Source organism: Phaseolus vulgaris, chromosome 6, assembly GCF_051622355.1.
Source record: "Phaseolus vulgaris cultivar YP4 chromosome 6, ASM5162235v1, whole genome shotgun sequence".
Classification (NCBI taxonomy): Eukaryota; Viridiplantae; Streptophyta; class Magnoliopsida; order Fabales; family Fabaceae; genus Phaseolus; species Phaseolus vulgaris.
The window spans coordinates 32,291,539-32,308,359 of NC_143503.1; the positions used below are offsets into that span (position 1 = coordinate 32,291,539).

The 16,821-nt window shown below is 34.6% G+C and overlaps 3 protein-coding genes across 3 annotated transcripts; 1 reads left to right on the top strand and 2 right to left on the bottom strand.

Moving 5' to 3' along the window:
* Nucleotides 1-2,289: 2,289 nt before the first annotated feature.
* Nucleotides 2,290-4,622, bottom strand: LOC137833557 (nuclear transcription factor Y subunit C-2). Its single transcript, XM_068641898.2, has 2 exons — nucleotides 4,595-4,622; nucleotides 2,290-3,131 (listed from the first exon to the last, which is right to left on the bottom strand). The coding sequence occupies exon 2, from the start codon at nucleotides 3,121-3,123 to the stop codon at nucleotides 2,434-2,436; it is 690 nt and encodes a 229-aa protein (XP_068497999.1). The 5' UTR covers nucleotides 3,124-3,131; nucleotides 4,595-4,622; the 3' UTR covers nucleotides 2,290-2,433.
* Nucleotides 4,623-7,502: 2,880 nt separating this feature from the next.
* On the bottom strand, nucleotides 7,503-8,367 carry LOC137833558 (nuclear transcription factor Y subunit C-3). The gene has a single exon (XM_068641899.2). It carries the CDS (start codon nucleotides 8,364-8,366, stop codon nucleotides 7,644-7,646), a length of 723 nt encoding a protein of 240 aa, XP_068498000.1. The 5' UTR covers nucleotide 8,367; the 3' UTR covers nucleotides 7,503-7,643.
* A 1,707-nt stretch (nucleotides 8,368-10,074) lies between these two features.
* Nucleotides 10,075-16,117, top strand: LOC137833559 (uncharacterized). The gene is made up of 2 exons (XM_068641901.2): nucleotides 10,075-10,417; nucleotides 10,492-16,117. The coding sequence occupies exons 1-2, from the start codon at nucleotides 10,365-10,367 to the stop codon at nucleotides 16,115-16,117; spliced, it is 5,679 nt and encodes a 1,892-aa protein (XP_068498002.1). The 5' UTR covers nucleotides 10,075-10,364.
* The last annotated feature ends 704 nt before the right edge of the window (nucleotides 16,118-16,821 follow it).

The following is a 16,821-nucleotide window of genomic DNA, read 5'->3' on the forward strand; positions in this document are numbered from 1 at the left end:
AAATATGTAACTTAGAAATATATTGGAATTTGTTCCGAATAAATTTATATTTCAATTCAAAACAGTAAAAAAAACAAAAAAAAAGAATAAAAGTTAAAGAAACGGATAATAAAAGTATTAAAGCATTGACAGTTTGGTTTAATGATTAAAAAATGTAATAAATTGTATTTAATGAACTTTTGAAAAATAAAATTATTACTATTTTTTTTATTTGACGTCATAATATATATTACATCTCAAAAATACATTTAACTATTACACTACACATTCTACATATTTTCATACAAGTTTAGATTTTTTCAAAATATTTCTATTACAAGATTTTGATTTATAGAAATACAAATATTAACAATATAAGATATAAGATTCAAAATTACATTTTAAAGTCTTCCAGACCCTTCGACATATGATCATTTGTTTGTATACGTAGTAGAGTCATCGCAGTTTACAACACAACAAGAAAAAATGGTAAGCTAATGAAAAGAAATTCAATAACATATCTAATTTATGCAAAAAAGAACCAATCAAACTAGTCATTTATAAACATTTATTTAAATGTTCACATGGATATGTCCCTATCAGATACTAACACCTAATCCAAAGATTACCAGTGAATCCAAGAGAAAAATCAGGATAAGTTCAAACATCCAATATCGAGTGTCTAACACAGGACCAGTGTCTATGAACTCCCTCTCAACTTCTCACCACCTGATATATTAATCTATATGAAAGAGGGTTGGTATGTTGTTTATGGAAAGTTACAATAAATATATATATATATATATATTTATATTTATATAATCAAATTATAATACATAACTTGAATAAAATATCTAAAATAAATTTCAAACTTGTTTCGAAGAAATTTATATTTCAATCGAATACACGGAAAAAACAATTAAACAAAAAAATGAAAAGAAAGTAAAAAATAATAATAAAGGGTCGATGATATGTTTTAATGATTTTTCTCTCAAACGTTTCAACTAATATTTATTACCAATAAAAAAACAAAAACTATATTGAATTAAATTACAAAATTATTACTTCTGGTTGATATTAGGAGGTTGATTTACACCCAATTAATATTTTTTAAATGATATAAAATTTATCTTATTAAGATTATCTAGTTCAACATGTCACTCAATATGAGAGCATATTTAAATTAAAAATATTATCTTTTGTTGATAATTCATGTCAAGTGTACATGATTAAATTATAATATTCACTAAAAAAATTTATTAAATAAAAAAATATTTTAAAAATAAAAATAATTAATGTTTAATATTGTACTTGGAGACTAAAAAAGTTATTAGGATCAAAATTAATTTTTATTATTAATAAATAGTTTCAAAATTGATATCTAATTAGCTATCAAGATTTTAACCTACCAACATTAGAATCTAAATAATTGATAGTTAAATTCTTGGTAACTAATTAGATACCAATTTAAAAATTATTTATTAATAATAAAAATTAATTTAAATACTAATAATTATTTAGTATCTAAAATAATATATTTTTTAATTAATATAAAAATTAATTATTTTTTATTTATAAAATTTATTTTTATTTAATGATTTTTAATAGTGATATAAATTAAATGAAATATATTAAAAAAACCTCAAACTTTTTTCTCTTCTGAAAAACGTTTTGACTAACATTTATTATCAATAAAAAATAATAAATTATATTTAATTAAATTAAAAAAATCATTACTAAGTTGATTTTATAAAATTAAGTTAGACTAAATTAATTTTAAAATAATACAAAATTTATTTTATTAAAGAACTTATCTTAATAAGGTAAGTTTCACATGTCACTCACTGTAATACCAAATTTAAATCAAAATTATTCTTTTGGTTGATATCTCACTAAAGTTATATTTATTATTAAAAATTATTAAATAAAAATAATTTTAGACAAAAAAGTAATTAACTACATTATATCGTAGAGACTAAACAATTATTTATATTTAAAATAATTTCTATTATTAATAAAACTTGTAAATTAATTTTTAAATTGTTATATGATTAGATATTACTTAATTGGTTATTAATTTAGAAATTAATTTCTAAATTTTATTAATAATATAAATTATTTTATATATCAATAATTTTTTAATATAGTAATTATTACTTTGTTTAAAAGATTATTTTTATTTAATAATTTTATTGTAGTGATATACAAAAATATGCTACTATATATGGCGCTTTCATGCACAATGCACAACACCTGGAATAGAAATAACTAAGCAAGCATGGAGTTATCCCTGAAATTGTCACTGAAAACGATACGTTTTATTTAATTCAAACCATAAGTACTAATAGACCATTAAACTGGAAAGGGAAGAGAAAGGTTGATTTAAAGTTGAAGATACAGACCATAAAATTATCCTTATTAATTACCATTGTCTTAATGGTAGCTTTTATTTGCTCAATGATCATCCGAACTGGAAGTGTCTTGTTCATTTGGGGTTGGATCGGAGTTGGAACAGGATGGATTTGCAGCATCTTCAGGAGCATTTGTTGGAGCAGCATATGGTGGTGGTGGGCCTGCAACATGCTGATCAGGAATTGACATATAAGGGTAAGGAGCATTCTGATTTGGTGTTGGAGCAATGCCTGCAAGCAGTTGAGGTCCCACTGTGACTGTGTCATCCCTGGGAACAGTGTCAACAAGAAAATCAAACACATCACTCATTGAGATTGCAGATGAAATATCAGTCTTCTGAATTATCCTCCTTTTATCATCCTCAACGTTCGCCCAAGCCCTCATTGTAAGCTCCATAATGAACAGTTCACAGGCCTTGGCTAACAGCATAGTAGCCTCAGTTGACACCATCTTCACATCCTCATCAAACTTCATGATCTTCCTAATCCTCGCCAGAGGCAAGCTGTGACTCTTCAAATCAGTGCTCTCCTCAATTTCCTTCAACTGTCTTGCCCAGAAGCTGTTTACCCTTTGCTGCATTTTTTCTTGCTGCTGCTGCTGCATGCATTGCCGATCATAACGATTCCCTCCAGTAACACCAACGGTCTGAGTTGGAGGATTGGTGTTGGGTGCTTCTTCTTCTGCTGGAGCTGGACCCTTTCCTCCTGCTTCACCATGCTGGTTTTGATCCATGTTAACTGCTGTTATTGAATTCAAATTATTCATAGGATAAACAATAGGATTCATGAACAATGAACATCATATATATATGCCCTAAGAAAAGCCATTATGATCTCAGATCAAAAATTGATCCAAGTCTCACAATTGATTCAGAAATAGAGCATATGTTTCATATAGCTCTTTGAATTACTTGAATTTAAATAATTGTTTATAAATTTTAAGAACTTTCTTTATATTTAAGCTATGAATATATGTATCCGAAAATTAGATTAAAATTAGATTTTTATTTATAAAATTATATCAAAAGAGAGTTATTTAAACAATTTTTTGTTCCTATATTAAAATAGTAATTTTACTTTTAAACAACTCTCATATGCCAGTTAAGCATCCTATACTCACATTTATTATTTTTATACACTTTTATTACTCATCATTTTAAAATTAATAAAGCCTCATCAAAAACTAAAATTATTAATACTTGGCGAACTTCATGTAAGACAACTAAAAAAGTGTTGCTGCTTTTGAACATAAGAAATATTTTTTGTCAAATATAATATCAAGATGAGTAAATATTTTAAACATTTTTCATTAAAGCTGGTATTTATTATTTATACACATTTATTAATTATCAGTTACTGAATACAAAACTGTCATTTAAAGCTAAAAATATTGAAAAGGCAGTTTTTTTGTCGGTTTGTCAGTCAGACAACTCAGAACCTTTAAAAACATGCCTTTGAAAACAAAATTGACTAATAAAATTATACATAAAAACATAAATGTTGTATATGAAATTAGATTAATTTTTATTACCAAATAGCAATTAGAAAACACAGTGGGGAATAGAGAGGAATACATACTGGAATTCCTTAAATATGATTAGAACCTACAAATCCTTGCACAGCCCTGTTAATTAAAGTATACAAACACAAGATAAAAAAAATTACAAAATACAAAGGCATCTTTGAATGTTTTCAAAAAACAATGCTTTTTGACCTTGCCAAAAAAACAACTCATAAGACCTTTGAAACTTGTCATTGAAAAACAAAATCACCAGTAAAAAAAAACACAACAATAAGGAAATTATGACAAATTTGATTATTTTAGATAGCAAGAAGAAAACACATATAATTTTTCTAATTATCAACAATCAAAATCGCAGGCAAAACTGATAATTGAGGTTAAAAATTAAAGCTTTCTCCCAAAAAAAATAGCAAAAATTAAAAAGACATCAAATATATATAATGCTATAAGGTGGGCTTGCATGCAACATGAACATCTGAAAAATAACGAGTTCCAAATTGAAAGTCATGAGTGTGAGATAAATGTTCTTGACCAAAGCAAGTCACAACATATTTTTTCCATTGGAAAAAAAAAACAGACACCTAAAAAATTAACTATATAAACATACGAATGTATGAAATCCGATCGAATTTGATCATCAGATGACAATAAGAAAGCACAGAGAAGGGAAAAGGGGATATACCTTAACTTTGTCTTGATGGGGATTTCAGTTCTAAACCAAAGACAAGAAAAGGAAGATATAAATAAGGTGGTAATAAAATTCAAAGAAAGAAGTCAGGTTTAATGCTCCAATAACTATATTTTATGATGAACGCGTCCTCGTACTAGCATTATTTATTAATATTAAATATTACTATTATTAATATTACATGCATTTATAATTATTATCGGTTACAAAATTGAATTAAATTACAATAGAACAAAAGATGTCTAGTATGCATTCCATCTGTACTAAGTAATAAGGGTCTTTTAAGGAGCATATGAATCGCAGTAGTACTTAACGAGGTCTAGAAGCACATAAATAAAGTTATCTTTAAAGGGGAGTTGTAGATGTAGTGAAGACTTTTGTGTTGGTCCAATTAAAGATTTGGTCTTGGGTTTCATCCAAGTCACAGTTTGCATTTGTTTTTTCCTTTTTTGACTGGTGCATAGACTTGTTGGTTTGTATGATGATCTTATGAGATATTTACTTAGTATGGTTGTTTGTCTCAGACAACTTTTTTTGGATTGTTATGAGTGTTTTGTACAGACATATATCGGAGTATGTCTACTGGAAGTGATTAAGATTGTCATTATATATAAGGGTTGAACAACTCTTAAAGTGATTCATATTTATTATTTTTTATTGATGATAAAAAAAAATACCTCTAATTTTACACCAACTCCTATGATTTCATTAGGAAGTAAAACATTTTAATATTTTCAAAGTCTTAATTTCATTAAAAATATTGAATTAATCAAATTCTCCTTTAATCATGTGTCATTTAAACCCATTTTGCTCTTGTATTATCAACCTTTTAGGTTTCTCTATAATTTTATTTGATTAATTTTTTTCTTCATCCAATTCATTCATAATGATGAAGTCTATCTCTAAATTGATTATCATTATTGAATATAAACTTACCTATGATTTTCGCTCCCGCTCAAACGATTTCAAACACTTTTTCCTTTAATTTATATAAAGATAGAGATCAATTAACCATCTGTTTGGTGGATCCCATAGAATCAATAAATTATTATATACTATATTAATTAATTAGTGAATTTTATTGGCTTTATACGTTCCTTACTAGCTTTTTTTAAAACATTTACTTGAATACAACTCACAAATACCAAAGAGATTTCCAAATGGCAAGAAATTCTATAAATTTAAGATATATATTGAATACAAATGAGAAAATTGAATAAAATATAAAAAAAATCACAAAATTAATTATTTTAAAAGTTTTGAGTTGAAAATATGTATAATAGTCTTTTATAAGTTGTCTAATGTTTTTTTATATCCAATCTTTACAGCATATCTCGATATAAAATATCTCCATATATAAAGATTAAAAAATGATATTAAAAGATGAATTAGTGGAGAGTGTACTGATATAAAATGTAAATTTTATTAAAAATAAATTAGGAAGGTAGGTGTATAAAGAAAACCAGTCATTTTTTTTAGCAATTAAGAACTATAAGTAAATAAGGATCCTATTTATCTATTTGGAAATATAAAGAGGAAATAGTCAATTATGGAAAACAATCTTACACTAAAACTAGTCTTTAGAACTCTTTAACTCTTCTTTCTATTTTCTTTGAAATGCCAAATTTGGTGGGGAAGGAGACTAGGACAAATCAGAGAATTCTCATTGTAATGGGACTGAAGGAAAAAAAATAGTTTAAGTAAAGTAAAAAATAATATGTAAATTAAAAGAAAATGAAATTCTAGATACAAAAGACATAAAATTATTCGATGATATCCTAATAAAATGGAAATGGAGTTCAACATTAGAAAAGAAAGAATATTAGAAGAATTAGATTATATGAAGATAGAAGGAATGAAGTGATGTCGATCATGACAATTTCTTAAATAATTTCTTATCTCGTACTTTAAAGATTCAACTATGATAATTAGGGAGTTGAGTAGATGGGATGACAACACTTAAACTCAGCTAATAAGTGAGGAGAAGACAAAATCAACTATTTATGTATTTATAATTTTAAATATAACATTAAAAATAAATGAAATCATTTTAAAATTAATTTTAACTAAAATAGGAGGATGATTTTTAAAATATTATACTATTAATTTATAATAAGACCAAAGATGACCGACATGCATCTCATGTTAGCTGCAGTAAATAAGGTGCAAACTTCCAGTTTTGCAACAAACTCATGGATGAGATCACAAAGGGAGCAAAACATGTTGACATTTTGCAAGCCATAAATTTTCTAAAATTTTGAATTAACTAAATTCTCCTTTAAATATCATGTTTTTTTAAATTTTGATCTTATTTATTACTAAAAAAAATCTTATTGCGTAAGATTTTTCTACAAATATTTCGTAGAATTCCACAAAATTCACAACAAAAACAGAAAATTCACTTTTTTTATATAGAAAATCAACAAAGTAAATGTCATATAAATATGAAAAATCCTAATAATAACTCATACATGACCTCTTTCACCCTCGATTTTTATTTTATTTTCATTTCTCTGTCTAAATTGATGAACTTTCTCCTCTTTTCTTTACCACTTGAAAGTTTAAGAAATATTTGTTTACAAATATAGAAAAATTGAATCTAACAAGGTAAATAAAGACTTCTCAAAACATCAACTTATTAAAAAGCTCAAAAACACAATTAATCACCTTCGAAATAAATCATATCTCAAGATGGTTTTCACACATAAATTCCGAATCAAACTCACGACTACAAGCTTAAAGATTAAGTTCTATCCCATGAAACAACTATTGAGCATACATGCAACTTCACAACACCAACAATGGAAACGATTGGTTAAAACTTCTAATATTAGAAAGCAACCATGGGAGTTATCCCTCAAATCGCAACTTATATATAAAATATATAGTTCCACACATTTATATTAAATCCACACCAAAACTGCAAAATCCAAATTTAAAATACGAATGGAGAGCTTAAGTAGCATTGTTTTTACCATATTATATGACATGGCTTGCATGTCAACTTATTAAGAAAAAAGACCTTGTTTTCACCAAGTAGCTTTTAATTTGTTCCATCATCTGAATCAGGAGAAGGGTCTTGCTGATTGGGAGGGACAGTTGAAGTTGGAATCAGAGGATAGGTTTGCAGCGCATGAGGAACTTGATGAAGAGTTGCAGAAGCAGCAGACTGAAATGGTGGGCTTGCAACCTGTTGAGGAGGAACATGATCAGTTGGAGGTGGAGCATTGCCTGCAAGCATTTGATGCATCATTGTGTTTGTGTCATTCTTAGGAATAGGGACAATATCATCAAGAAAATCAAACACTTCAGTCCCTGCGATTGCGGATGCAATGTCAGTCTTCTGGATTTTCCCCCTACTGTTGTTCTCAGCGTTAGCCCAAGCCTTCATTGTGAGCTCCATTATGAACAGTTCACAGGCCTTGGAAAACAGCACAGGAGTCTCAGCTGAAACCAACTTCACATCTGGATCACTCTTCATGATCTTCTTAATCCTCGACAGAGGCATACTAGGACGACTCCTTAAATCAGTGCCCTCCTCAATTCGCTTCAGCTGTTGTGCCCAGAAGTTCTTGACTTTTTCCTGCAACTGCTCCTGTTGTTGCTGCTGTCGGTTCAGAGGGACAGAAGGACCAACGGTCTGAACAGGAGGATTTGTAGTAGGTGACATCACGGGGTTGGATTCATATTGGTTCTTGTTATGTGCTTCTTGTGCTGGAGCTGAACCAATTCCTCTTCCTGGTTCACCATTCCTGTTCTGATCCATGCTAGCTGCTGTAACTGAATTCAAATTAATCTTTGAACATTCATAGGATAAGCAACCAAATTCGAGAAAGATGACCATCAAATATGCCCTCAAAAAAACGTTACTGATCTCAAGTAAATATTGGCAGTGGTCCAAGTCAATTGATTCATATAGAGCATGTGTCTCATAGATCTTTAAATCAAGAAAACTCCTCAAGTTTTATGTGAAAAAGAATCATTAAAAGTAAAGATCATATATGCAGTAAGAAAAATAAATTGGCTGATAGTACAATTCCATACAACATATTCAGACATAATTATACTACACAAACTCATTACATGAGCCTTTCTGAGCTCACTTAAATGTCAATGTGTCAAACCTTTGATCATGTATACCCTTAATTAGAATTATAGTTGTAGACAATACTCAGCATCTAAAATTTGATTTATTTTATTATTATTATTTTTTATCAGAAAAAATAAATGAATTAAAGTAAACATTAGAGTGTTTCAACTTTATATAAGTGTCAAGAAGACCTCATCATCTAAGCAAATTTAGGTCTACACTTCTTTAATAATCCCTCCACATTAACGTAAGAATACTATAACTGCTACTTCATAATATATTTATCGAATAGTGATGTTTTTCCAGCTCTAAATAACAAAACAATTTCTTACAAATGCAATCCCAATACCCTTCCAAAAATTAGCTCTATTGCATATAATCTTCCAGTTACAAATTAAAAATAAAAATAAAATATAATTTAAAGTAAGCTATAAACAAACTAAAAAATCAGCAAAAGAAATATTATACCGTATATAGACACTAGTCTGATACACTATATAGTAACACTAAAAAAGGTAAAGATAAAAACATAAATAACACGAAAGTAAAAAACACTAAAATAAAATACAATATAAATGAAAAGAAAAATGAATAAAATCAATAAAATACAACTCTGAGACATTAAGGGGTTTTCCAAATATATATTTTAACAAACAATAATGTATATTTGTTTATCAAATGGATAGAGGAAAAACAGAGAGGGAAAGAGAGAAGAAGATATATTGAAATTTCAGTTATAAACCAAAAAGAGAGAAATTGAATGGATGATGAAGATCCAAATGAAAGTCAGAGAAAGTAGTGAGTTTCTTCTAACACTATATACAACGACATTTGTTTAAGACAAAAATGTCCTCTAACCTAGCATTTTTACCAGATTGAAAAATATTAAAAAAAATGTAAATTGAATAAAACTTCATAATATATTTACTTTTCTTTCATGTCGTGTTATTTTACATATCTGAAAACATTAACATATGTCTATTTTTTTTTACCAAAAATATGTTATGTTCAAACTAAATATAACAAAAATAATTTCTAAAATTTTGAAATTTATTATTAAAAAATATCTTAACTTAATAAATCGGAAATATTCTTCAAATTAAGTTTAAAATAAAAAAAATGAAAAGAATAATATTATTCTACTTTTTAACGTGGATTAAAGATAAAAAATAATTTAAAATAAGTAAGTGAAATTAAAAAAACATTTATAAATTAATTTTATAAAATTAAGTTAAACTTAAAATTTAACTAGTATACATTGTTAGATCTCACAGATAGACTCATTGCATAATCCTTTTAAACTCAATTATCAAATCAAATCAGTTAAACTTTAATAAAAAAAACTAAGATTAAAATTTAAAGTATTTTCCAACCTCTAGTGTACCGGTCCGCACCGGACGACCGCAGGATACTCATGGTAAAATCATCACAAAACCCTGCGTCTTATACGACTCTTCGTCCTTCCATGACCTCTAGCCGGACGAACGAGTGGTTTATGTCGAATAAATCTAATTTAATCCAGAACGTGGTTACACGTGTAGAAAAGAGCAGTTATAACAACCATTGACGAAGTAAAAACACGTCCTCTAGACCACTCCCCTGGTTTTCAGGAAACCACCAGGCACGACCCAAAGACCACTAAGCATGTCTCTAACCATCAACTGATTGGCCCACATGGCCAAGGCCCAGGTCAACCTACTAAAGGGACTTCTGAAAAGGGGGGAAAGGTACGTTTTCCATACTATCAGAGAATTCTCACTTGAGCACCATCGCTGACTTGAGCGTCGGAGTGCAATCGCAGGTACCCCCGCCGGCCGACCGAAGCACGCGAAGAGAAAGAAGACTTGAAGAATAGGACAACCAAGAGTGAAGAAGACACCTTGTATCGACGTGGATCAACATTACTCAGTCCCCAATATCCATACAGGTACAATTGGCGCCCACCGTGGGGCCCGAGTAATCATTATTCCCAGACCCAAGGATCCCAACGCTTGAAGATGGACTCAACGGCAAACAACAACAATGATATCTCCGAAGAGCATAGGACCATACTCCAAACCCTCCAGATTCAGATGCAGGAGTTACTCCAAAAAGGAGTCATCGATCAACTTCGCCAGGATGAAGAAAGGAAAAGACGAGAAGAAGAGCGTCAACAACACGCAGAGGAGATAGCACAATTGAAAGAACAGAACAAGAGATTGTTGGATAGACTTGAGCAATCTGAACGCGAAGGGCATTCACGTGCACCTTCTCCATCACCGTTCCAATCAGGAACAAGAACAATAGCCCAGGCTATACCTCACACGTCACTCGTTCAACACACCCGTCAGAGTGCAAAGCTAGTAACCCCAAACGAGGTAGCAAACCCGAAAGGCCATCCGTTCACTGATGACATCATAGCCACTCCTCTCCCTGACAAGTGGAGGGGCCTAACGATAAACCTTTATGACGGTTCCACAGACCCAGACGAACATCTGAATATATTTAGAACTCAAATGACCCTTTACACAACCGACCGAACGGTATGGTGTAAAGTCTTCCCCACCTCTCTCAGGGAAGGCCCCCTTGGATGGTTTTCGGACCTTCCACCTAATTCCATTGCAAGCTTCGACGCTTTGGAATTGAAGTTCACCACGCAATACGCCACCAGTAGACCTCATCGGACATCCTCCATGTCTCTTCTAAATGTCAAACAAGAAAGGGGAGAATCATTGAGAACATTCATGAACAGATTTAGCAAAGTGTGTATAAACATTCGTAATCTTAATCCAGAAATAGCCATGCATCATTTGGTCTCGGCCATACTACCAGGAAGGTTCACTGAAAGCCTTATCAAACGACCTCCGTGCAATATGGATGAATTAAGAACAAGAGCAACAAAGTTCATGCAGATAGAAGAACATATTGACTACCATCGAAAAACTTATGCTGAGAACACGGACAATAGCAAAGGAATTCGTCCCCCCACAATACCGACCGACCGAGAACGACATCGCCCCAATAGGGGACCCCGTTTCCACAACTACACTCCCTTGATTGTACCAAGGGGTAAGGTTCTCGACGAAGCACTGCAGATTGAATTGATTCCGACATTGAGGCCATCACAAACCCCTCCCAATGCCGACACCAGTAAACGTTGCCAATACCATCGTAACTATGGCCACACGACCGAAGGATGCCAAGCACTGAAAGATAAAATTGAAGAGCTCGTCCAGGCCGGTCATCTGCGCAAGTTCGTGAAAACCACCATCACTGCACCCAGGTCACCCCAGCGTGATCATGATCCCCGCGAACGTTCGGGACGAAGAGACGACCGGACCCGTGACAACCACTATCGTTCAAGCAGAAGAAAAAGAAGCGAAAGTCCGATCAGACGAACGAGGCCTAAAAGCGAAAGCCCTGAACGTAGAAGTCGAACTAAACAAAAAGTTCGCACAGTCATCAATACAATCGCTGGACCGGTGTCGCTCGGTCAGCCCCCTCAAGAAATTAATTACATTGCAGGCGGCTTTGCGGGTGGAGGATGCTCTAATTCGGCAAGGAAAAAACATTTGAGAGCAATTCAATCCGTTCATTCGACTCCCACACAACGCCGACCGCATATACCACCAATCACTTTCACTGACGAAGACTTCACAGCAATCGATCCATCTCAAGATGACCCCATGGTAATAACTGTGGAGATAGATAAATTTGCAATTGCAAAAGTTTTGGTAGATCAGGGTAGCTCGGTCGACATCCTATATTGGGAAACGTTTAAGAAGATGAAGATTCCAGAAGCAGAGATACAACCCTACAACGAGCAGATAGTTGGTTTCTCAGGGGAAAGAGTGGATACGAAAGGATTTATCGATCTATACACCACGTTCGGGGATGATTACCTCAGCAAGACCATCAACATACGATATCTACTCGTTAATGCCAATACATCGTACAATATTTTGCTCGGTCGACCATCTATCAACAGATTGAAAGCCATTGTCTCAACTCCTCATTTAGCTATGAAGTTCCCCTCGGTCAATGGAGACATAGCAACCGTACATATAGACCAGAAGACAGCACGAGAGTGTTATGTAGCTAGCCTGAAGGTGGAGCCGACCCGAAGGCTTTATACCACGTCAGCCGAACGGACCACAGAGCGAAGAGGTCGGTCAACAGAAAGACGCTCCAGAGGAAGAGAATCTAGAAGACACTTGGTCGCTTTAGTCGATCTAGATCCTCGACTGGATGATCCCCGAATGGAAGCAGGAGAAGATCTTCAACCCATATTCCTTCGGGACAAAGACCGGAAAACATACATGGGAACATCCCTCAAACCAGACGACCGAGAGACGATCGGTAAAACATTAACAAAGAACGCTGATCTTTTCGCCTGGACGGCTGCAGACATGCCAGGGGTAAAATCAGATGTGATTACCCATCGATTGTCTGTTTATACAGAGGCCAGGCCGATCGCTCAAAAGAAAAGGAAACTAGGTGAAGAACGGCGGAAAGCCGCACGAGAAGAAACCGACAAGCTAATTCAAGCTGGTTTTATTCAAAAGGCCCACTATACGACATGGCTAGCCAATGTAGTGATGGTAAAAAAGACGAATGGAAAATGGAGAATGTGCGTAGACTACACAGACCTTAACAAAGCGTGCCCAAAGGACTCGTATCCTCTACCTACTATCGACCGGCTGGTCGACGGTGCAGCCGGTCATCAAATCCTAAGTTTCCTTGATGCTTATTCAGGTTACAATCAAATACAAATGTACCACCGTGATCGAGAAAAAACCGCGTTTAGAACAGATTCTGATAATTTCTTCTATGAAGTCATGCCGTTCGGCCTCAAGAATGCAGGAGCCACATACCAACGACTCATGGATCACGTATTCCACGACATGATCGGTCGGAATGTAGAAGTATACGTTGACGACATCGTCGTCAAATCAGACTCTTGCGAACAACATGTTTCTGACTTAAAAGAGGTTTTTCAAGCCTTGCGTCAATACCGCATGCGTTTAAACCCGGAGAAGTGCGCGTTCGGCGTAGAAGGGGGGAAGTTCTTAGGCTTCATGCTCACACATCGGGGTATAGAGGCTAATCCAGAAAAATGCAAGGCAATCACCGAAATGCGAAGTCCCAACGGACTCAAAGAGATCCAGAGACTAGTCGGCCGTCTCACTTCGTTGTCTCGATTCGTACCTAAGCTTGCCGAACGAACGAGACCCATCATAAAACTTCTGAAGAAGACAAGTAAATTTGAATGGACAGATGAATGTGAACAAAATTTCCAACAGTTAAAAGCATTTCTGGCATCTCCACCGGTCATCCAGAAACCGAACGCACGGGAACCCATTGTGGTCTACCTCGCCGTCTCCAATGAAGCGGTGAGTTCCGCTCTGGTACAAGAAATTAAAGCGGAAGAACGACCGGTATATTTTGTAAGTCGAGTCTTACATGACGCAGAAACCCGGTACCAAATGGTCGAAAAAGTTGCCTTCGCTTTGGTCATCACCGCACGACGGATGCGGATGTATTTCCAAAATCACAAGGTCATTGTTAGGACTAACTATCCCATTATGAAGATTCTCACCAAACCTGACCTCGCCGGACGAATGATAGGTTGGGCAGTCGAACTGTCAGAATTCCACATCGAATACCAACCCAGGGGAGCCATCAAGTCCCAAGCCCTCGCCGACTTCACAGCAGAACTCACTCCCTATCTGACCGAACGGACTCCCCGATGGACACTATACGTAGATGGGTCATCTAACAGTCGTTCGTCCGGAGCAGGAGTTGTACTTGAAGGACCAGGGGAGATTGTTGTCGAACAAGCCATGAAATTTGAATTTAAAACTTCCAATAATCAAGCCGAATACGAAGCTATAATCGCAGGTTTGCATCTGGCGATTGAATTGGAGATAACAAATATAACTTGTAAAAGCGACTCCCGTCTAGTCGTCGGACAGCTTACAGGGGAGTATGAGGTAAGAGAAACATTACTCCAACAGTATTTTCATTTCGTAAAAAATCTTCTAAACAGGTTCAAAGAAATCTCCTTCCAACACGTACGGAGGGAAAATAATACTAGGGCGGACGCTCTATCGAGATTGGCTACCCTAAAAAAGAAAGGCGTCCACCGGTCGGCCATACACGTGACCCTGGCTAAACCAAGTGTTGGTACCGAAGAATGCATGGCGACTGACACCGAACCTAACTGGATGACTCCCATAAAACAATATCTTACCGATGGTGTATGCGATCCACATTTGGAGAAAACGATGAAGTTACAAGCCGCCCGATACATACTGATTGGCGAAGATCTTTACAGGAGAGGGTATTCCCGTCCCCTCCTAAAATGCCTTGGTCCAGAACAAGTCACTTATGTAATGACCGAGTTACACGAAGGGATATGCGGAACCCATTCAGGAGCGCGGACTATGTCCGCCAAAATTCTAAGAGCAGGATACTACTGGCCGACCTTACAAGGAGACTGCACTGAATACGTTCAAAAGTGCGTGAAATGTCAAGAGTTCGGCACCCTATTGCACCAAAAACCAGAGCATTTGCACTACATCCTATCCCCTTGGCCGTTCGTGAAATGGGGAATGGATATTATCGGACCTTTCACACCCGGAAAAGGGCAATGCAAGTTCCTACTGGTGGGTATAGATTACTTTACCAAATGGATTGAGGCTGAACCACTAACAGCCATCACCGCCCGGAACGTACAAAGCTTTGTGTGGAAAAACATTGTCTGCAGGTTCGGCCTACCTCAGATCATTATCACAGACAACGGTCGACAGTTCACCGACCGTGGGCTAGCTGAATTCTATGAGAAACTTCACATCAAACATATAACGAGTTCGGTCGAACACCCTCAAACCAACGGTCAGGCGGAAGCCGCCAACAAAGTTATTCTCAATGAGTTAAAGAAGAGACTTGGCCCGTCCAAGGGAAATTGGACTGAAGAATTGTTAGAGGTTCTGTGGGCTTATCGTTGTACTCCCCAGTCAACAACTCAAGAAACACCTTATAGCCTGACGTACGGCACAGAAGCCATGATTCCGGTCGAAATCGGCGAGCCTTCACTACGCCGACAGACGTTAGACCTAGACTTAAACAAGGAAAGTCTACTAGTCGGCCTCGACCTCATCAATGAATTAAGGGACAAATGCAAGATAAGGGAAGAAGCATGCAAGATACGAGCAGCACGAAGGTACAACTCCAAAGTGAAGCCACGAAGCTATCAGAAAGGAGATCTAGTTTGGCGCATGCGCAGCGACGCCCGGAAGGACGGAGGAAAGTTTTCAAGCAATTGGGAAGGTCCGTTCCGCATCTCCGACACAGCAACAGGAGGAGCTTATTACTTAGAATATTTGTCAGGAAAATCTGTACCGAGAACGTGGAATGCCACGCATCTCAAATTCTATTACAGTTGATGAATAAACTTAGTGCACTCTTTCCTCGCTCGGTAGTTTTATCCCTAAGGAGGGTTTTCTACCGAGAAGGTTTTAACGAGGCACTTTAAATCACCAATCTTGGTCAGAAATTCAGTTAATTCACCGTTCATTCGGTCGGAATACATAACGAAAGTTATCCGAATTATAACTTAAACGTTATTCACCAATCTTGGTCAGAAATTCAATTAATTCACCGTTCATTCGGTCGGAATACATAACGAAAGTTATCCGAATTATAACTTAAACGTTATTCACCAACCTTGGTCAGAAATCGAAATTATTTATGCCTCGTTCGGCATCAGAATTATTCAGAATTATTTATGCCTCGTCCGGCATCAGAATTATCTTATTACTTTAATGTAATCAGAATTATTTATGCCTCGTCCGGCATCAGAATTATCTTATTACTTTAAGGTAATCCGAATTATTTATGCCTCGTCCGGCATCCGAATTATCTATTAATTCATTAACCGTGCGTTCGGCCAGAATATATAACGAATTATAACTTCAACGTTATTCACCAACCTTGGTCAGAAATCGAAATTATTTATTAATTAACCGTTCATTCGGTCGAGATTATATAACTACGGCTATCCGAATCATATACTTCTTCAAAACCCGGATCTATGCTCACAACAATCTCTGCAACATAAACACGAAAGTAAGAAACAGATACGCTATTA

Excerpts from the sequence above, each read along its gene's own strand:
- LOC137833557 (XM_068641898.2), bottom strand. The coding sequence starts at position 3,123 with ATGGATCAAAACCAGCATGGTGAAGCAGGAGGAAAGGGTCCAGCTCCA.
- LOC137833558 (XM_068641899.2), bottom strand. The coding sequence starts at position 8,366 with ATGGATCAGAACAGGAATGGTGAACCAGGAAGAGGAATTGGTTCAGCT.
- LOC137833559 (XM_068641901.2), top strand. The coding sequence starts at position 10,365 with ATGGCCAAGGCCCAGGTCAACCTACTAAAGGGACTTCTGAAAAGGGGG. Across the intron at positions 10,418-10,491 it reads CTTCTGAAAAGGGGGGAAAG|GTACCCCCGCCGGCCGACCG; the intron begins GTACGTTTTCCA and ends GTGCAATCGCAG.